Source organism: Lissotriton helveticus, chromosome 8 (assembly GCF_964261635.1).
Source record: "Lissotriton helveticus chromosome 8, aLisHel1.1, whole genome shotgun sequence".
In the NCBI taxonomy this organism is placed as follows: Eukaryota; Metazoa; Chordata; class Amphibia; order Caudata; family Salamandridae; genus Lissotriton; species Lissotriton helveticus.
In genome coordinates, this window is record NC_136069.1 from 1,599,748,948 (window position 1) to 1,599,771,446 (window position 22,499).

A 22,499-nucleotide genomic window follows, 5' to 3' on the forward strand; every position below is an offset into this window, starting at 1 on the left:
TGTCTGTATGTGGTCGAATCCGTGAATCCATTTTGAGAGGAGTGACCGGGCATATGGGGCCCTTCGCAGTACAAGAGTGACCGCACGTTCGCATTCTAAGGCAACCTGATGGACCACACATGGACAATCCTGGGGGTCTGCGAGCCCATCATAAGGTATCTTGCAAGGTCTGCTTCTGTGCTCCAGCCCGCCAATAGTTTCTTCTCTGTATTTGGCCCCTCAGCACACCACTGTTCCGCATATTGGTGTAGTCCGGCAGAGGATTAAAGACAAAGGTCTGGAAGGCCTAGGCCCCCTTCGTCCATATCCAGCTTTAATATTTCCAGCTCCAAACTACTGCATTTCCTAGCCTGCACTAGGGAAACCAAAAGGCTGTTCAGGGTGGTAAATGTGGCATTGGGGATTTGGCAGAAGGAGTTCTGCAACACATAGAGGCAGCGCAACAGTAAGACCATTTTCGCCAGGGCCACGTTCCCCATAACAGACGGTGGGAGGTGATTCTAGAAATATATTAATGCCTCTAGGCCTGTGAGGACTGCTCCCACATTTAAGGCATATTGGGATTCAGCTGTATGAACAACTTGGATACCTAAATAACAGAAATGATCATGTTCCCATGTAAATGCCGAGGCAGGGGGATCCGTGATTTCTTTCCCAATAAGAGCCAACAGGGGGAACATAACTGATTTCTGGCTATTGATAACCAAGCCGGGCACTATCCCAAACTCTGACAATACAGCTAGGAGGGCAGGCACTGCCACTGTTGGGTGACAAATACAAAGCAGTTCATCATCCACATACAATGATATGACATAGGTACGCTGGCCTATAACTACGCCCCAACGGCCCATGTCCCGCCTCAGCTGGATCACCAGTGGCTCCATCGCCAGTGCAAAAAGGAGCGGGGACAAAGGGCATCCCTGTCTCGTACCCCTCTCTATAGTGATGAGTGCAGAAACCACTCCGCCACTGCACACTCTAGCAGTTGAGTGACAATACAGTAGATGAACCCAAGGGATCAAATCTGGTCCGAGACCAATTCTAGACAAAACCTCCCATAGAGCGCCCACTCGTAGGGTATCAAAGGCTTTCTTGATATCCAAGGTGACTGCAGCTGCCTGCATATCCATGTTGGCCATAGAGTGCAATATATGAGAGAATCTGCACAAATTAAGGTGAGTCCCCCGGCCAGGCATAAACCCACATTGATCTTCATGCACGAGCTGCGTAACCACCCTACCTAGGCGCATTGCTAGTCCTTTAGCCAGCATTTTAGCATCTACCTCTAACATGGACCGGGTCGTTATGAGCCAGGCAGGGTTGGATCCTTGCTGAGTTTGGGGAGCATGACTATCTGGGCCTTCCGCATGGAAGAAGAGAGAATCCCTACTTGCTTGGCCTCATGCAGGGTCTCTAACAACATAAGGAGTAATCTATCTTCAAACGTCTGAAAGTACTCTACTGGGAGGCCATCTGGACCTACGGCTCTACAGCACGCCATACTCTGCACTTTCTCCCAGAGGTCTTCAAGTCGAATCTCTCCCCCTAGCTCATCGCGTAGGTCATCTGCAAGGCATGGTAGTGTTATTTTGTCAAGGAACCACCCTATTTCCGATTTGTCAACCATCTTGATGTCTCTATACAGTGTTTCCAAGTGAGTACACATGTATTCTTCTCTACGCTGGGCACACAGCAAAGCCTCACTGCCTGGCTCGACAACAGGACCTTTATTTTGTAGCTTGGCCAATGTGCTCTCCACCGCGGTAAGGTCCCTCTCTAACCGTTTCTGCATGCCGCCTACCTTTGACATGCATTCCCCACACATCACCACCTTCAACGCGTTCCACTCTGTCCCCAGCAGCGGACAACCAGTTGGTGCGAATAGAGCCGCAAGTCACCTCTCTGAGTTCCTCTCAAAAGATGTCATCTTTCAGGGCCTCAGTTTGCAGGTGCCAAAGAGGCCGCTCCTTGTCACCCATTCCAAAAACACAGGAGAGTGGTCTGAAAGGTATCTCCCTAATACGTGTATCTGTAGGGCCAGTGCAGCAGCATCGCCAGTAAGCAAAAAACAATCGAGTGGCTAAAGACTGAATGCGCTGGTGTATAACACCTGTAGCCCTGTTTATCTGGATGTGTCATGCGCCACAGGTCCACACAACTTAGGCGATCCATGACCTCCAGGAGTGCAGTCGACATATTGAGTTTCATGTGTGCTTTTGGGGAGTGCCTTTCCAATGGTGCCATCCACCACTCAATTAAAATCACCTGCCCACAAAATTGGAATCCCAACATATGGCAATGGTTCTTTTTATCTTGATCTGGAGAAATAACTATCATCTACATTTGGGACGAAGACATTCAGCAGGCATATTTCTGTGCCATCTATCACCGTGCACCAGGACATATTGTCCCACTATATCTGCTATACAACAAAGGACCTGAAAGGGAATCTGCGGGGCTATCCAGATTACCACCCCTCAAGCATAAGTGGAATATATGGTGGAGAACTTCGGACCACCCCACTTTTTATGCAGCCTTTAAGTCTCTGAGTCTGACAAATACATTTCCTGCAACATGGCTATGTGAGTCCCATGCCTGTGAAAATAAGTTTGTACCCTATATCTCTTCACAAATGAATTAAGCCCTTGTACACTCCATGTTACAAAGTTTAAACAAATCATCTATTTTTCTAAGTTCTTGCAAAATTCCACCATACACACCTTGCCAATGCTGCCATCTTAACAAAACATCATAATCAGAAACATCCCCACCCATCCACCGGGTAAACACAGAAAAAACAAGCTGTGCCTCCCCAATCATATCCCAACCCACAACTCCCACCCTAAGTACTGGAGTGAATCAAAACAAACGGTCACCCCGCTACCCAATCGCAAGAGAAACTTCTACTTACAGTATAAACATGTATACATTCACCTAACAAACCATTCACTCATCCACACATTCACCGACACCAGCACTATTCCACTGTTATCTCTGTGCCGGGATGAGGAGGTGCCCCACCCACCACACCGTCAGTGAGCTATCAGTCAGTCACAATATCTTTATTTCGGCGAAATGCCATAAAAGAGACAAATTGAAGATAAAATGCATTCCACATAATATCAAATTCCATTTAAATCCACAGTAAATCAGAATAAAAATAGTAATAAAATATTTACATAGGTTAAAAAAGAGATCATTGCGATTTAAGAAGTTTTTCCCTTCTACACCACATGCGATACAGAAACCTAGAGATTGCATAAACAATGGGAAAATCAGTGTTTGTTTTTAAAAGTCTGTATACTTCCATACATCGACGAGAGCCCAGATTCCTGCATAAATTAATTAGCTCATACTGCCCTATTATACGATAACCCTCACAGAAGAACAGCACATGTATGTCAGTCTCTTCTTTGGCAGTACATGCAGGACAACCCTTTTCCAGACCATTTGTCCATTTATTTGTCACAGCATGGAGCGGGAGACATCCATGTCAAAACTGCAGGAAGAGTTTCCTAGCAAGAGTTTGTTGTATCACATCAAGCACAGATTCAATGGCATATGTGCATTTAACCTCCAGAAAGGAAGATGTTCTGGTACCAACCCCGGGGCCTGTGTACAAATTCCTCAGGTGCACATCCAAATATCTTCCAATCAGTTTCTTACGTGTGATTCTAAAACAAGTAGTACTCGGATTTTCCCAAAGATCACCATAGCCTAAAGCGAACAAAGTCTGTTTAATATAGGCTATCCACGGATAACTCACACTCCCAGGTAAACTAAGAATCTCGATTAACTCTTTTTTAAATATGGCTAGTTCAGGAGTAGTCCCCATCTATGGGGATTGAAGACCATATACTTAGTTTTTTGGACATTGATCTCCAAGCCCCGGTCCTTGCAAAAATTTAAAAATCCATCCAAAATTCTTTGTAGCCCCATAGGGGATTTGGAGAGAAGTAGCATATCGTCTGCAAACATCAATGCCGGCACATGTCCCTGGGCCAACCTTGGGGCATCGATGTTCTTACATTGGCCCAGGGCATGCACCAATCCATTGATGTATATGCAGAAGAGTGTAGGGGCTAAGACGCACCCCTGTCTCACTCCCCTATTTACTGGAATCGGAGTGGTGAGGTCCCCATTTTCCCCATATCTAACTCTAGCATAGTTTCCTTCATGGAGGCATTTTATTATTTCTAGAAGATAGCGGGGAAGCCCCAATTCCCACAACACCCTCCATAGAGCTTCTCTGGGGACCATGTCAAAGGCACTACGTAGGTCAACAAAGACCAGATTTAGACTCCCTCGTTCTGACTTCACCGATTTCCAGTAGAGGAGCTGGAGCCTAAATACCTGGTCTATTGTAGAGGTTTTGGTTCTAAACCCAGCCTGAAGATGGGACAAGATTTCATTATCGTCTAGCCAGGTTTGAACACGATCTAGAATAATTCTAGCGAAGACCTTTTGAGACACATCTAACAGACTAACAGGTCTGTAGTTACCTGGGAGTAATGGAGAACTTTTTTATATATGGGGATGACCTCTGCCCCTAGCCAATATGCTGGTAGATCCATTCCAAGTAAATTAGCATTAAAAATCACCCACAGAACGGGACCCCACATTTTAGGCTCTTTCTTGTAGAATTCTCCTGGGACATGATCTAAACCTGGTGCTTTTCCTAGGATAATCCTATTAATTGAATTTTCAACCTCATTCATAGTGATCGAGGGAAAATCTGTATCTATACTGGAAGAACTAGTGGGTAATGTGCTCTCATTTGTACTAATACGATGCTCCAGGGCATAAAGGGCCTGGTAATGAGCCTCCCAACTCTCTGCCGCAATATTTGAGTCCAAGGGTATCCGACCTTCGCTACTTCCCGTTGCAACTAAATTCCAAAAGGCCTTCACATTCTTACTTTCCAAGGCACTTTTCATCTTGTCCCATTGTGCAATTCCCCAAGTAAACTTAGCGTCAACAATACATTTTTTATACTGAGCTCTTGCTAATTTAATGGTATTTTGGCATCTATCTTTAATTGCCACAATAAGAACTTTCTTGGCCTTGTTACAGCTTTTATCAAACCAAGTCACCTTTTTCTGACTCTTACCGCTTTTAGTGCAAGGTCTACAAAATGCTTCCCTCAGCTTACAATAGATGGTATCATTTACGGCCCCAACTTTATTTAGTGATTCAAAACTTATACCAGCACCTTCAGAAAGCATCACAAATTCAGGGATAAGACTCTCATAAAGTGAGATCAGATTTTTTTCACACTTCTCCATGTGTATCCACTTTACCTTTCTCTTATTATTTGAGAGAAAAAGACCTTCCCTAGTGGATGGCTCTAAATTGGTAAGTTCTCTATCTATCGGGAGCATTAGGGATACTAAGAGAGCATTGTGGTCGCTATCATACCAAGAGAGTATGCTGAAATCTGTAACCAGGGACCATCCCCGGCATTCAATCAGAACATAGTCCAGGATTGACTCATGGCCTATCCTGTTATAGGTACAATTCCCCGCAGTATCTGAACCAAATCGACCGTTACAGGCTCGAAGTGAGGGTTTAAGGGTCAGAGCTTTTAATTGTAATGCCAAGGAGGTCCATGCCTTGATCGGGGTGGTGCTAATCTCAGGAATTGCCCATACCTCTTCCTCTTCCCGTCCATATGATTCATCAAAGTCTTTGATTAGTTCAAAGTGGCAATTTAGGTCGCCACATACAAGAATCAAGCCGCCATCTGGTTGTCCCTCTAATACAGCATCTAACTGTTCTATTGTGTAGGACTCCTTACCACTCTTTACAGGCCTCGAGTACACATTAAGTAGTTTAGTTTTAAAATCTTTTTTAAATGTCAAACAAAGACTCAAAATATCAGGCCCTGTCTGACCCTCCATTGACATTTCACACCCTAAGTGACTCCCAATCCATGTTATAAGTCCTCCCAAAGGTCTTCCCTTGCCATTAGAGATAGCAGGAATAAAAAAGGAGGCAAAACCTTGTCGTTTGAAATCCTCAACAGCCCAGGTTTCCTGGAACATACATATGTCACAAGAGTCTATCAGTTTTTCCCATTCGGGGCAGTTCAGTTTACTTTTTAACCTAGCAATGTTCCATGAAAGCAGTTTGAGCCTATGATGGAGTTTTTCCAAAGGATTAGAGATGGGTGTTTTCCCTATCTGTGTGCTCACATTATAGGTCGTTACTGCAGAAGGGTCTGTTATGTTTAAAGATGTCGCAGCTGGGCTATCAGGAGAAGGTGAGCTATGGATTCACCCATCCACCACCAGCCTCAGCAGGCGCTCAATTACACCCATTCAGCCACAGCAGTCTCATCTAAGTTTAACACAACAAGGAAAATCAGAGTCAAGAAAAAGAAAAGGAAGAAAGCAAGAAGCCAAGAAGAGAAAAGGAACGAATGAACAAACGAGGGAGGGAGGGGTGGGGGAAGCTGCCCAACATCATAATGCTACTACACCCATCTTGCCTCCACTTTATGCCACTAGCCTTTACGCCATTCCACTCTATGCTATTCCACTCTACACCACTCCACTCTATGCCACTCCACTCTATGCCATTCCACTCTATACCACTCCACTGTAGGCTATTCCACTCTATGCTGCTCCATGCTATGCCACTCCACTCTTTGCCAGAACACTACATGCGGAAAACACTCTACACCATGAAACTCTGTATCACAACACCGTACATCCCTATACTGTATACCACAATACTCTGCGCCATGACACTGTACACCACAATAGTCTTTGATAAGTCATTCTACGACACAACACTGTCCGACACTGCACTCTATGCCACTCCACTCTGTGCCATTCCAGTCTACTCTGCTGTCAGACACTCTACGCCCATCCAATATACCAAACTCTACTCCACTCTATGGTACTCCACTGTACAACACTCTACTCCAATCTGTGCCACTGTACAACACTCCACCCCAATTTACTTCACTGTGCTCCACTCTACTCTACTACTCCTCTCTATGCCACTCTATGCCAATCGACTCTACAACATTCTCTGTCTCACCACTGTACCCCCTCTACCACACTTTACTCTACTCTGACATTTCACTCTACGCCACTTTCCAACAGTACGACACGCCACTGCACACCACTTTACGACATGCCACTCCACTCTATGACTCTTTACTCCACTCTATGCTATGCCACTCCAGTTGAATCCACTGCATTCAATTCACCTGTACCACACCTTACCCAATGCTACAACACTCTACGACACTTCACTCTATCCAACTCTACTCTGCGCCACTCTACAAACCTCAGTGCCATTGTAAGACACTCTACTCCACTCTATGCCCCTACACTCCCCTCTATGACACTCTACTCCACTCTGCAACACTCAACGTAACTCCCTCCACACCACTCTACCCCACTTTACTCCACTCGATTCTATCATGCAGTACTCCACTCTATGCCACTCCGTGCCACACTATCCAGTGCAACTCTGACACTCTCTGCCACTCCACTATACCGTACTCTACGACACTGTTCTCTATGCCTCTCCACTCAACAGCACTCTACTCTACTCCACTCTATGCCACTCCACTCTAGTACACTTTCCAACGCTCTACGACATGCCACTCCACTCCACTGTATGACACACCACTCCAATTTCTGACACTTTACTCAAATCTATGGTATGCCAGTACACACTACTCCATGCCAAGCTACTCTACTGTACGACAAGCCACTCCACTCTATGACACTTTACTCCCTATGTGCTTCTCCACTCTACAAAAGTGTACTACACTCTATGCAACTTCAGTATACAATACTTTACTACACTGTATGCCACTCTACGACACTGTACTCAGCTGTACTCCACTCTACAACCCTTTACTGAATGACCCCCAACTCTATGACACTCCACTTTATGGCACCCCACTCCACTCTGTCACTCTACTCTACTACACTCTACAACTACAAAACTCTACTCCACTGTGTGTCATTGTACGATACTTTACTCCAGTGTACAACACACTACACAACTCCCTCTATGCCACTACATGTTACTTTACTGCACTGTACTTTATGACAGAGTACATTACTCCATTCAACTCTACAACGCTCTACTTTAACACAGTGTACAACATGCCATCCTATGACACGCCACTCCACTCTACTCCACAAGACGCCACTCAACTCTTTACCACTCTACTATACAACACTATATTCCACTTTATGCCTGACATTTTTAGGGGATATTTGTATGCACAACCCATCTGTAGAGCATCTCTAATTCCCCTCCCCACTTTATGGCATCAAAGGAATCCGCCAATGCTCCTCTTCTTCTTTACCTGGCGGCTTTGTTCACAACAGGTTGAGTAGATGTCCACACTTAGTTTAGCTAACTGTAAATCCAAACCCAGTCTTGTCAGGGTTTGCCATGTTTATGGTATCGGATGCATCTGACATATCTTTGAAGGTTATATAGACACTGATACTTTTAACTATATTCTGTTTGGTAACCATAGTTCACCAATTAATTAGTTGTTCTGGTGCCTCCTGTAAAAGCCCACTTGGAGGTTACAGATAATGCTAATGACAACCAAGTGGGATTGGAGTCTGATGATTAGGTTTCTACCAAGGATTTTAGAGCTGTCGACAAGGAAAAACATAAAGGAGTAGGATGTGCGGCTGTTACTGTTGCCTTAACCATAAAATGGGATTCTTAAGGTTTTATGTTGTGATTCTGAAGCAGGGAATCCCAATGCAGTAAGTAAGTGAGTAGACAATGAACATATTTAATCATTTGAATTGTACTGATCTTTTGGGTTATAATCAGCAGCACAAACCCAGTTTCATTTCTGTACCAAAATCACTTGCTGTACTTTTATGCCTTAGAAGGCTCATGAATGGTCATTGGCTTTTTTCCATTGACCAGGTTTCTGCCACTAAATCACTGTTACCTCTGCTTGGGTATTAATGATAAGATGGGATAATTAAGTAGGTAATGTAAAATATGAATACAAGAACCTCTCACAATAATGCTGCACAATCAGATGCTATATTTATGCTATATGGAAAATTAAAAATCCCACAAATGTGTAATGGAATGATTGTTTTTTGAAGGATATGATCTTTGCCAGCTTTTGTTATACCTTTGTCTTATTTGCAAGTGTTTATTGACCTATTGTTTTTGTTTAATTGCGTACGGTAAGGTGTGTCCTCCCTACATGCCCTGCCCCCTTGCTCTTCTTCCTGCACTTTCCTTTGGATTTAAGTGAAAGCAATGCAAATATGGATTTATTGAGTGCTCCAATTATTATTTGATGAGCACCAATATTTACCGGATTTTAATGTTCTGCTTTGCAGCTGTCTTGTTTTTTATTTGTGTTGGAATACTACAACTCCCTTTTGAATGAATGTGCTCAGTATCCCGAACATTACAGCTAACCCATGCAATATATCTGACAGGGGGTTGTATGGTAATACAACGCGGGCTTTTACCCCGCATGCCATTACAACGCGGGGATTACAACGAAAGTCGTTACAAGGACTTTTGCTGGAGGACGCTGGATAGTGGAATAATTTAATTTTCTATTCCAACTCCAGCCCATGTTGACAGTAGATAAGGTGTTGGATAGAAAATTAAACTATTCCCTATCCAACAGCGCCCTCCAGCGGAAGTCGTTGTAACGACTTTCGTTGTAATCCCGGCGTTGTAATGGCAGTGCGGGGTAATCCCCGCGTTGTTATGGCTGTTCCCCCTGACACGGAGACCCCGGCACTCTAGTAGGCATTGATGCTTGTAAACCTATCTGATTCATCAAAGTTCTGCTGGATTATCTAGTGATGTAGCCTCCTGCTGTATGTTTAACTAACATGTAAACCACCTCTGACCCATCAAGGGACCGACTAATTTAAAAAATAATTTTCACTTGAACTTTAATTCCTGCCCTCCATGGTGCCTCAGGGTATTAATGCAGCCACTTCCTTTACCATGAAAGGCACAGTGTTTTCATGGCTTTCCTTAAACACTGGGATGATCTGAGGCCCTTACAAATCATGGTCAACAAGATCCATCCTTAGTTGATTAAACCCTAGCACCTTTATCAGCTTATTTGGAGCTTCATTTATCAACAACTCCTTACATGCTTGTAGGCATTTGTCTTCATGAGGACCCATCAGTGTGATGAACAAAGAGGCCTTATTGATCTAATTTGTAGCATTATTTAAACTAACAGGACTTGTATGCTTATTTTTCAGGGAGCATCACAGATGTTAGACATGACACCAATGGCTTACGATGATCAGTACATCAACTGTGTTAAAGAAATGGAAAGAAAGATCATTTCTACAAAACTACTAGAGGAAGAAAAAGCTAAGGATAAGGACTTTGGAGGAGCATGGGATAAAGCTGCACTAGAATGGAAAGAGAGGAAGAAAAAGAAACATATCCCATCTCTGCCCCGTGGCTTCCAAGATAACCATGCAATTGCCATCCTAGTCTATACGGACAAAAACTACCCATCCAGTTATAAATCTCTTCCCAGCAGGTTTAATGAGGCTGTTAGAAAGTCTGTCACCTCGCGAGACAGTTACATGAGCAACTTTCATTTCAAGTCTCTGCATTTCTATCTGACAACAGGATTACAGCTCTTAAAGACAAGCTGCAGAGAGGTGCACAGGGGGATCAGGGGTGTATACTTTGTGCCTCCCAGTGGATCTGATAAGGGCATGAGATTTGGGCAGTTCACCTCTTCCTCTGTCAGCCCAGAAGCCGCAAAGCGTTTCGGGCAAGATTCCTATCTCAACATAAGGACTTGCTACGGTGTGAACATTGAGGAATTCTCGTATGATCCCAGTGAGAAAGAAATATTGATCCCAACCAATGAAGTATTCAACGTGACCAGTTTTGCAAAAGAGGGACACCGGTTTGTCCTAGAAAGCACAAAGAGGAGATGTTACTATCACAACTGTGCATACATTGGGAGTAGGTATTAGGCTCTATTTGCCTTTGGAAATTGAGTGACTTAGTGGTGGTGTGATGCCCTTGGTGCGCTTGTGGGGTTCATCTGTACATGTTAATACTTCTGTCTTTTCATCCATGCATGCCTACATCCATATGTCTAAATCTGTGATCTGATTTTCAACTTAATGCAAATATTCGTGTGGCTACATATCAATTACTTAATATCAACAAGCTCTGGTTGAGCATTTTGAGTAGAGCCACCATGTTTTCAACTATGGATTTGGGTCACGGGTACTCACGACTTTCATTAGAATAGAAGGATTGTACCAGTCGGTATGATGTCTTTTGAATCATATTCAGTTGCTTTGGTTTTCCTCCACGCCGTGTTTTGTCTTTGTGAGGATTTGGGAAATTTTGTTAAGTATTAAGATTGTATTCTTGCATTCACTCTAGAAATAAGTTAATATAAAAGGCTATGGCACTAAGCATGCAAATGGTTAAAAGACAAAAGGACGACTTTAAACCTTGAGACTAGTAATCTATTTGAAAGGAAATTGGAGGTTTTTAGGCCATACTATTAAAGAAATGGGTATAGGATCCCAAAGGCATTTGCTTGGCCTAAATGAAATGACTCCCAAACAACAGAATCAAGAGCAGATGTCATTTGTGGTACATTTAACTAATAATATAACTATTGTACGCCCCTGTTCAGAGATTAATAAAGAAGATTCTGTTCCTTGTGTGGGAAGAAAATCAAGCACAGAGTTATTAAATGTACTTCTAAATCCCTAGTAAATTGCCCTACTTGTGCCCAGGATCTGTAAATGAAATGCTACTAGTGGGCCTGCAGCACTGGTTGTGCCACCGACTTCAGTACACTTTAAACATGTCACAGGCCCGCCATTTTTGAGCCTGTGTGTGCAATGAAAACTACCATTTTGACCTGGCAATATAAACCTTTGGCCAGGCCCAAATCTTACTTTTTCATGTATATGACACCCCTATGGTAGGCAGCGTGCAATGTATTTAAAAAGCAAGTCATATACTTTTGATTTTTGCATGCCCTAGTAGTGAAAAACTATCAAATTACTGCAAAGCCTTTCTCTCCCATAGGATGACATTGTGATTACCTTATCATTATCTTTTTTTTACTGTAAATTCCAATTGAGGAGAAATAAACCCATCAGGTCTGGTGACTCTGGAATCACAATTTAAAATCCAAACTTATGGTGAAATCACTGGCGTAACGAAAAGTGAGGGGTCCTCCCTGCACGGTACTTAGGAGGGCCCCCTCCGGGCTCAATCAGGAGCTCTCCCGGCCAGAGTTCAGTGCCGAGGGGGCCCCTTGGAGCTAGGGCCCCCCCGCACCGCGTGGGCTGCGGGGGCCTGTGTTACGCCCTTTGGTGAAATCAAATTATTTGGGGTAGTTTGAGCTTCGGCTCTTATAACATTTTGACCACATACGTCCAAACCACTCTTTCAGAATTAAAAATTCAAATGCCAATCAAATAAAAAAAGAACCATATTTATCTAATAAACATACTTGCTTTCTCTTTCTAGGGGAAAAATCCCAAACTTGCATCTACAGCTCTGGTAAGAATTACTTTACTTTTGTTTACTTCTAGTTCATGACATGAGATATTGAAGCAGATACAGTGTCACTTGACACTGCATGCAATGGAGAAGACAGTGACAAATATACTTGCAAATTTTCTTATTTGTCACAAGGTTGCATTTATTAAGGCAGAGTTGTCATGCATAAACTTTCAATCTATTTTTGGATTAATTCTGTTAAGTGGGTTGTCCTATTCATGGTCACTCTCAACAATGCACTTTTAAAATGTAGTTACTCACTGTTGCGATGTCACAATAGTCCCAATGAAAACCCCTACAGAAATCTGCGCTTCATAGAAACAAAAGTGACTTACAACCAAAAGAGTACACACTTAAAGGAACATGCTTGTTTTTTAAAATAAAAGAAATGTGAAATAAATCTCTATAATTCATAACACTCAAAATAAACATGATGCATGTAAGGACCTCTCTATGTGTGTGACTGTGTGTGGTGTGTATGTGTCTGTATTTTTGCAATCCTTCAGTGGGGCTAGAATGGGTTGCCCACAAAGATAGAATCGGATCCAGATTTTGAGTGCCGACTTGGCATGTCTGAAATTAGAACATTCTAGTGATAGAGTTGTTGGTTAAACATCCTGTAGTGCAAGTCTCTGGTAGGCTGATTATTCTGACAACCCTGGCACTTTGGCTTTCTTGACTAAGGTTTGTGAATTAATGGAAAACAAAACTGAGAAACTACATTGGAACCCAATTTTAAGGAAAGGTAATTTTAAGGAAATACAAAAAAAATTGAGAATTACAGGAAACATTTTAAAGGGAAGATAATTTTAAGAAAATTCCAAAATGACATCAAACTTAGGTGGGGTTTAGGACTACTGTGGGAGAGTTCAGGGATGGGTAATGTTTAGGGTGATGAGGGGTGTAGTGTAGTTCCTATATTCCCAATAGGTTCTGCGCATTGTAATAATATATCCTGTAGTATAGACGTAGGACTGAGGTCGACTAGGTCTCTACCGAATCTATTAGACTTAATTGTGAGTGCCAGCTAGCTCAGAGGTCACAAGAATCTTTCTCGAATTCACAAGAAGGGATTAGTTTCTGACAACCGCATAAACATGGCAACTTTGTTTCCCAAGAATAAGAAATCAATCGCGGAAACAATAGATAGCTATTTTACTCAGTCAATCGTGCATGCTTCGTTTCACCAGCAGTGCTGAGAAAATAGAGAGACGGGCGTTTTCAATAAAATGTATTTATTGAATAGTCTTCTTTCTCGAGCATAAGAAATGTACTGCTACAATTGTAATACTGGTTATAAAGTACAAGGCATATAATACGATAAGTATTATGAAGTAGTACTGTAAAAGCATGATATGGTTTCTAAGCCATAAAATACATAAAATACATAAAATACATCCATACTAATATTATGAAGAGAGAGCCCAAACCTTTGAGGCGGGTAATCTCAGTAACCACAGCACCAATCACAACACCCAATACAGCGTTGGAAAGGGCAGTTGCAGCAGAAGGACATAGGCTATGCAGACGGCCACCATATTTATTTATTTTTAAAAAATGTTTTTGCAGAGTTTTATATAGCACGAACTTGACCCGAACTGAATCAGGTATCAGAGCGCTTTACATAGCACCAGTTACGTTACATGAGGACACACATTCATTTTTGTTAGGCACGGGGAGATTAAGTGATTTGCCCAGAATCACAGGATGTTTGGCGTCGTTATCAAGACTCGAACCCAGATCCCCAGGTCCGAGGTCGAGCGCCTTAGCCGTTAGGCCAACTCCTCTATACATTTGAAAGGTAAAAGAACCGTGCCAACAAAGTAGTCCCTTGTGGGCGTGTCTGCGTTGTGCTGTGGGCGTGGGCTGGGGGCATGGCTAACGCTGGGGGCGTGGCAAAGCTGGGGGCGTGTGTCCGCCCTTCATACCATGTGAGTAGTACATACAAGCGCCAATTACGTTGCTGCGCAGCATCAAGGGGCACGCTGGGGGCATGACATGCTGGCGGCGTGTGTCCGGCCTTCATGCCATGTGAACGCAATTGCGCCGCATCAAGGGACACGCTGGGGGCGTGAGAAACGCTGGGGGCATGTGCTACGTTCTGCCCTTCATGCCATGTGGGTCATACATTAATCAGAAGATCTTCTGCTGTGGCCGTGTGCTGGGGGCGTGACAAACACGTTCACCTGGAGGCCTGGTAAGTAACGTTACTGCAGCCTCTCCTGTGCGCTGTTACTGAACTCTCTCATTCAGCGAAATTACACGTGCCTGCTACCATCAACCAGGGCTCTAGCTGGGCTCAGGCGGCAGATCAGTACACTAATTACACGCGCCTGATAACATCAACCAGGGCTGCAGCTGGGCCTCAAGCGGGGGAACACGCGCCTGCTAACATCAAACAGGCCTGCATCTGGGCCTCAAGCGGGGGAACAAGCAAATGAGCGTGTCTGCAGGGACAATTACTGCAGCCTCTCCTACTCGCTGTCACTCAACTCTCTCATTAAATGGATTTACCCGCGGCTGATAACTCTCTCATTCAACGACATTACATGCGCCTGCTAACATCAACCAGGGCTGTAGCCGGGCTCAGGCGGCGGATCACTACACCAATTACACGCGCCTGCTAACATCAACAAGGGCTGCAGCTGGGCCTTCTCCGTCCCTATTCTAATGAAACAAAAAATGTTGTCTACCGCGAGATTTTAAAATAAATTGCCCTTGCCAAATACACACATTAAACACATTCTATTTCATACCCGGACAACGTCGGGACGGGCTGCTAGTATAGTGATAAAATAATGACTAAAAGTACTCAACTGGTGCTTCTAAAATACGCCTACCCCGGTGTACCTAACCTAAGTCTAGTACAAGGGAAGAAGTAAGTGAGGTGTAGCTTAAGTTTAGTATTCTTTGCCAAGAATCTATTCCAAGAATTCTCTTAAGGGTCTTAAGGGTCTAATCAGCTCCGTACCTTGGTTTTAGAATGAAGGAGGTCTTGTATCTCTCTCTCAGGACTCGATTTCCCAGCAACCCGCAAGGGTAGCCTGGAAACACTGGAGCTGGATTTCTCAGCAGGAGAAAAGACAGCGTCTCTCAGTGCGCCAGCTGGAGGGTCGGCTTCCTTCGGCACTTGCTGCTGCAGGGCGTTGGGCAAGTAGTTAGTCAATCTGCTCCAAACCACCCTGTGTTTGTCTGGGCAAATGTAGGCATATTTATACCTTGAAGGTGCAGAGTTTGACGTATGATTGGACATAATAACGTCATAAAAGACTCAGTTCTTTGAAAACTCCATGATTTCCTAGATAAATTAGTATTCAGGCAAGGGGAAGTCCCTAGCTGCTGAAGGCGGGTTTTTCTAAGAAATCGTTGTTGATTCTCGGAGCTTAGTGGAAGTAGCCATGCCGTATTTGGGCTGCATAGGCTTAGTCTAAATATGGTAATGATTTCTATGCCTCTATAAGGATCGGGTAAGTTATACCTATATATGGGCGTGAATCGGGAAAATTACACTAGGGTCCTAGATTCCTACACAACACTAGGGCCAGGAATACCTTGAGTTTGGGCATAGAAAGGTGTTTTTAGGGTTGAGAGATGTGGTAGTGTCGGGGCGGTAAGGGCTTTTTAGGGTTCAGGATGAGTGGTGTTAGGTGTGTGAGTTGCGTTTAGGTTTAAGGGAGGGGTGGAGTGTAAAGGATGTTTAAAATTTTTAGGGTACATGGATGGGCGGTCACACACTCCGCAAACCTGTATCAAACATAACCAGGAAAGGAATATACCTTTAAATCCCGCCTTCTTTTACCCTGCAGTGAATCACAACGTGGTTGTTACAACGACCGCTGTGTGATTCCGCATACCATTACTCCGCAAGTCGTAACAACGACTTGCGAGGGGGGGCGCTGGAAATTGGACACTAGGGAAGGTGTTGGATTTTAAATCCAACATCTCCCCCCTCCCTGCCGCAAGTCGTTGATCCCACTTGTGGAGTAATGGTATGCGGAATCACAATGCGGTCGTTGTAACCGCGTTGTGATTCCCTGCGGGGTAAAAGATTTGTTGTAAACACTGTTTACCCCAGGAAAGTCCTCATCTTGAACCCTGAAAGGAAAAGAAAAGAGGAAGGCCACAAAACACCTGGAGTCACGGCCTCGAATCTGACTTCAAGGAAATGGGTTACACCTGGAATCAGACTGAAAGAAAGCTCCTGAACAGAGATGCCTGGACAGTTCTGGTTAATAGCCTGTACCCCAGAAGGTGTAGTAGGCATAAGTAAGTAAGTAAGATGTGCGGGGTTTAGGGCTGGTAAGGGTTTTTAAGGTTCAATTATGGGTAGCGGCTGGGGTGGTAAAGTGTTTAACTATATAAAAGAGATAAATATGGATTGATGTCCCTAAAGTAAAGCAATGAAATAAATTTCACCTACAAAGCTGTCTGTGAAAGTAAGACCTGCAACCTTTGCATTTACACTTATAAAATATACATTCAAAAAGTTCGACCACAAAGACATACTGTGAACTAATTGCTACCAAAAGGTAATTGACTTTCATTCTGAAAATTTCCATTAAATAGTTCCTTAGTAAAGGTATTCCATGAAATCATTTTTCTGTGAAATCACATATAACCTTTCTCTACACCCAGTAAGCCCAAGCTGTTGGTAGTACCCGGTCAAATAAGTCTTCTCCCTGTAGGCTCCTGATAATACAGCAAGTGGGTGAAGTTGTAAATGGGCGAACCATTGTCCCTAGTATGCAACAGGAAACCTTGGGAGGTGAGAATATCACAGTTGAAGCACGGTTGAAAGTTAGTCGCTAGGTCCACAGGCTGATCATGCTTCATATACTTACTTGCCTTGCACCTGGGAGTACAAGAGAGGCTTTTGGGATTTAGAAGGGGAGTCAAGGTGCTCTCTTCAAGGGTAAATCGAGTAAAACACAACTTTAACATGGTTGGAGTGATGCACCTGATGTAAGTGAATTCTGTGGTCCCTGAAATGGCTCTCCTGATGGCTATACTATACACCCTTACATCCTATACCCCTCGAACATAATCATCATACTATACTGACGGGGTCATATTACTGGTGTTTCCACATGCCATTTATATCAACACCAATACCAACATCTCTGTATTTTGGCGATGCCTGTCCAACACTGCGTGGTATTTAATATATAAGGGTTCCCATTCATTTTGAACTTAAATTTAAACAAGCCCTCCACATCCATCATCTGGATATATAACATTACTTAATGTCGCATATCCATACAACCTACACTCGATAGAACATCCGTACCACACTAATATGGCCGCCACGTTTTCCAACCTAACCCCACGTGACTAACCATGGCACTGTTCCTCCCCGATTGAGCCGCGCATCACGCCATACATAATGGTGGCCAACACCATTATGTATGGCGAACACACACATCTACCCAATCCTGGCAGAGAGGGGTAGGAGAACTGCCATTACACGGGAGAGATGAGGTGAGGTTAATCCCCACCAGACGCGGATTGACACGGCGCCCTTCGTGCCCGATATCCACGGGTAAGACTACCCGCGCCTCCTCCCCAGCACACTCCCGTCTTGCCTCGCATTTAACGCTTTTTACTTGCACGGCAACATAGATAGGGCGAGGGGCTTAAACAGCGGGTGGTTGGAAGGTTCACGATTTTAATTTAAGTTCATAAGATAAACTCGAGTCGGTCACCATTAGCACGTCTTTGAACACTGCCATTAAGTAAGTTAAGTGGCCCTTTGGTAATCGGGTTAGACCCAACAGGACACTTGATTTTTACACCACATGGGTCCGTGTGTACCATTGCTGCGATGGCCTCCATCGACACACCCGCCCATGCGCTACACGTTTACCCTTCAAGTACATACTCTGTGTGGTCATAATTATACCCCCACGATGAGGACGTAGACTTGTAAGGCAGGTGGTAGGCTAACCTCAGGGGACTCATGATCCCCTATTATCCTATGCAACCACCATACCCTAGTGAGGACTAGGACATCCAACAGATTGTTTAAGACTTTGTCTTACCATGCATACCCTGTTTTGTCTGTGTTTTTTATCCCAAATGCCTAGCATTATATACAGAGGCCTCATCCTTGATGTATGACCCGCCGGGCATTGATGTTGTAATTAGTTCTTGACCTTTAGGTGAGTGTGACTCCCAAGCCATTGATAATTACCAGAATGTTGCTACACTGTTTTTACTCGTTGTATATTCACTTTTTACTTCACTGCGTGCTCTAAATACAAGCATTGGACCACACATAAGCATGTCACCCGGTTCAAACATGAGCTGCACGCAGGCTAGTTTAAATCAACAATCTAGCATGTCACTGTGTGTACACCTGGTCACGAGTGTTGAGGATAAGCTACTAATGCTGCCCTTAATCAGCCCCTTTTTGTTCCCCATCTCAGGCAAGGAACAGTACAACAGAGGCACCACGCCCCCCCCTACTTGGTAATGAATTTTTAATTCTGACATAGAATTCCTGTTTGTAGACTTTTCCACAGAGGTCCTGAAGAATCGCCTGTCAATGCACTAATGCGAGAAACATGTCTACCGATTTCTAACACTTTCCAATCTAGTCTAGAGCAAGGAAACATTAATTTCCAGTTAACCCAGACTAGCTTCGTTTTTAGTTGGAGCCAGGGACCACCAGAATAAAGTAGTCTCAGGTACCCTCAGCTCCATTTTAATTCACATTACTGTCTACAACCTCCTGGCCCCACACCCGCACTTCACCCATAGGCAGTTGGACCAAAAGATCTCCGTTAAAGAGCCCCTCTTTGAGGTGTGCCCGTTGGGTGTTTCACCGCCTACCCAACGAGGAGCACTGCCGATGATGAAGCATGACACCTGCAAAGGTGTGTGAGGCAACTAATTCCAACAAAATGGATACCCAGTGGTATGTTTATATCTGCTAACCACCACACTTCCTCCTCACTGTGACCTGCACACTACCTTTCCCTTCCCTAGGAACAGCCTTGTCCAAATTTCTTTGAAATATATATACTATACATGCTCTATAATATGTTAAGTTCGTTGTATCTAGCAGAACAACCAGTGTCTCCCCTTCTCTATCTGGGAATTTCTCTGAGAGTCTTTCCTGTTGCATAGTTGTAAAGTATAATAACAAGTTATTCCCTGAGCTCTACAACAATGTAAATTACAAGAACAAAGTTAAACTTTCAATTTGTACACATAGGTGCAGAAGTAAGTAGATAATCTCAGTATTCAAAATAAAAGCTGATGCATACAGGGTAGTCGTTGTAGTACACAAGTTCATATGTCCAGTAAGTTGAGTCAATCCAAAATGTTTTAATGTAAATATTCCAAACTTGTCGTAGCCATTGCAGTACCAAGCTTCTGTCTATACCAAGTGTTCTCAAACAAAAAAATGTTGTTCTCCAGAACTATTTGTGTCATCTCCATAATCATGTTAGTGTGATCATAATATTCCACTGGTCTCTTATTCAGAAAAGTCTTCATTGCTTTCATCCCCATTTCATGGTCAATATTTGAATAAAGTGAAACCACATCTAAGGTTGCAAGTATCATATCAGGTTCCCAACTAACGTCATTCATCAAGTTAAGAACATGCTTGGTATCCTCAATATGTGAGGGGAGATTCTCAACATAGGGCCTAATAAATAAATCTATAAATTGAGACATTTTCTCTGTAGGCCCACCAATGCCCGAAATAATGGGTCTACCAGGTGGTCTAAGACGATTTTTGTGTATTTTTGGCAAACTATATAAACATGGGGCTCTTGGATGATCCACACGTAAATACATATATTCATCATAGTCCAACTAGAAGCAATCATACCAGTTCTTAAGTTTAGAGTTAATCATCTCTGTAACTTGGTGTAATGGACTCGATGTTACTTGTGTATAATATTTAGCATCTCTGAGTTGGGATAAAATGTCATCATTATAGTCTTGTCTATTCATTAGGACGATGTTGCCTCCCTTGTCTGCCATATGTATTATCAAATCAGGGTTAGATGTTAAGGATTTGAGAGCCAACCTTTCATTCTTCCTTAAGTTACTCGGATAAGATCTATTGGAACCCCTCCTATTCTTCTCAATAAGTCTGTCTATATCCAGGTTAACTGCCTTAAAAAAGGCATCAACCATGTTCCCAGAAGATAATTGTGGTGTCCATTTGGACTTGGTTTTAAGTCCACTGCTAATATCAAAGCTCTGTCTGATCTCTAGATTCTCTAGTAATGTACTCATCGTAACAGGATCCTCCTCACTTTCAGTAAGAGAAAGGAGCAGTTTGGTATCTTGCACGTCTTGTATAGTCAGGTTACTTAGTAAATTACTAGTAACTGAACTCTTTTTCACAATATTTTGTTGAGAACATTTTTTTTAATTTCAATAATCTTGAAAAATGTATAAACATCTATTTTGGCAGTATACCAGTCAGTACCTGTAGACGGGCAAAATCCCAAACCTTTCTTTAATACAGTAATCATGTTCTCCGTCAATTCAAAAGTTGAAAGGTTGATGATCTCAATCTCATTAGACTCCTTTGCTACTTTTTCCATGAGCGAAGTCTCATTCCTTATTTCGTTTTTTCTTCTTCCTTTCCCTCTTGTCCCTCTCCTAGTCTTTCCCCTCCTGTATCTCTGAATCTGCCACCTGTTTCCCGATTCTGACATCCTGAAATAAAGAATTATCTGGCACCGTGCCACTGGTTGAGTCAGATGACTCCTCATTTATTAGAGGATGATTGTTCTGCATTTGACGGAGTCCTGGTCTTTTTGGAGGTCTGCTCCTTATTGAAAAGATAGTCAAATTTGCGAGCAAATGTGAATTTACGACCTGTCTTGTAGTCATACTCCTCCCGTTTAAGTTTCCTCGCTTTTCTGCGTTTAATATCTGCTTGTAAGTTAGTTAAAATATCATCAAGTAACGTGTAATTTTTGACTGTTGCCGCAAGTAAATTCAGTTCTTTTATTTCTTCCTCACATTTCTGTATCTCGACAAGTAATTTAGCTATCTTCCTCTCTGCGTTATCGATCAAAATCTTAATCAAATTATTGGAGCTACTAGTCAGTTCCTTTTCCCATAATACAAGAAGGTCAGGTTCCAAGTCCTCGTATGTAGGTACAATTTGTGATCTAAGACCACAGGGAATTCGGTTCAAAGTAAGGTACTGCTTTAATGTAACTGCATCCCACCATTTGTTCATTTCGAATCTTTTAAGTCTCTCCAATCTAATAAATTTTGCTCGTAATCCTTCATTTGTAGTTTTGGTTGTTGTTGTTACTGCTGCACTGATAGAAGAACCTGAACTCAAGTTCTTGAACAACTCTTGCGCTTCTTGATCTCTGTTCATAATTAAAACCCCCTTAGTGGCTGCCCAGTTCCTGAAATACTAATTATTGCATAAATGGTAACCAGAAAATAATCAGGCGCACAACTAGAGTCAGGGTAATCTAGAGCGAAATATAGTGTAGGGAGTGCTCCAAGGGAAATGGGTAGGTTACCACTCTATCCAAAATGACCCAAGAAAGGGGAATTATTGAGTCTACAAGTTATAATAACAAGTTGAGGATACTAAGCATGTTCTTAACTTGATGAATGACGTTAGTTGGGAACCTGATATGATACTTGCAACCTTAGATGTGGTTTCACTTTATTCAAATATTGACCATGAAATGGGGATGAAAGCAATGAAGACTTTTCTGAATAAGAGACCAGTGGAATATTATGATCACACTAACATGATCATGGAGATGACACAAATAGTTCTGGAGAACAACATTTTTTTGTTTGAGAACACTTGGTATAGACAGAAGCTTGGTACTGCAATGGCTACGACAAGTTTGGAATATTTACATTTAAACATTTTGGATTGACTCAACTTACTGGACATATGAACTTGTGTACTACAACGACTACCTTGTATGCATCAGCTTTTATGT

At 42.9% G+C, this 22,499-nt stretch overlaps 1 protein-coding gene across 4 annotated transcripts in view; it reads left to right on the plus strand.

Annotated features, from left to right (window-relative positions):
* Positions 1–22,499, plus strand: part of LOC144773555 (ecto-ADP-ribosyltransferase 5-like) — a 99,561-nt gene that overhangs the window by 73,623 nt on the left and 3,439 nt on the right. For 2 of the 4 annotated variants that reach the window (XR_013600006.1, XM_078658653.1), the window contains exons 3-4: positions 10,251–10,977; positions 12,517–12,549. Coding sequence is in view for 3 of the 4 variants with exons in the window: in XM_078658653.1 (XP_078514779.1) it covers positions 10,251–10,977; positions 12,517–12,549 (760 nt within the window). In the remaining variant the exon portion in view is untranslated. Of the gene's footprint in view, positions 1–10,250; positions 10,982–12,516; positions 12,550–22,499 lie in introns of all 4 variants that reach the window. The other 2 variants (XM_078658651.1, XM_078658652.1) reach the window with 1 other exon arrangement.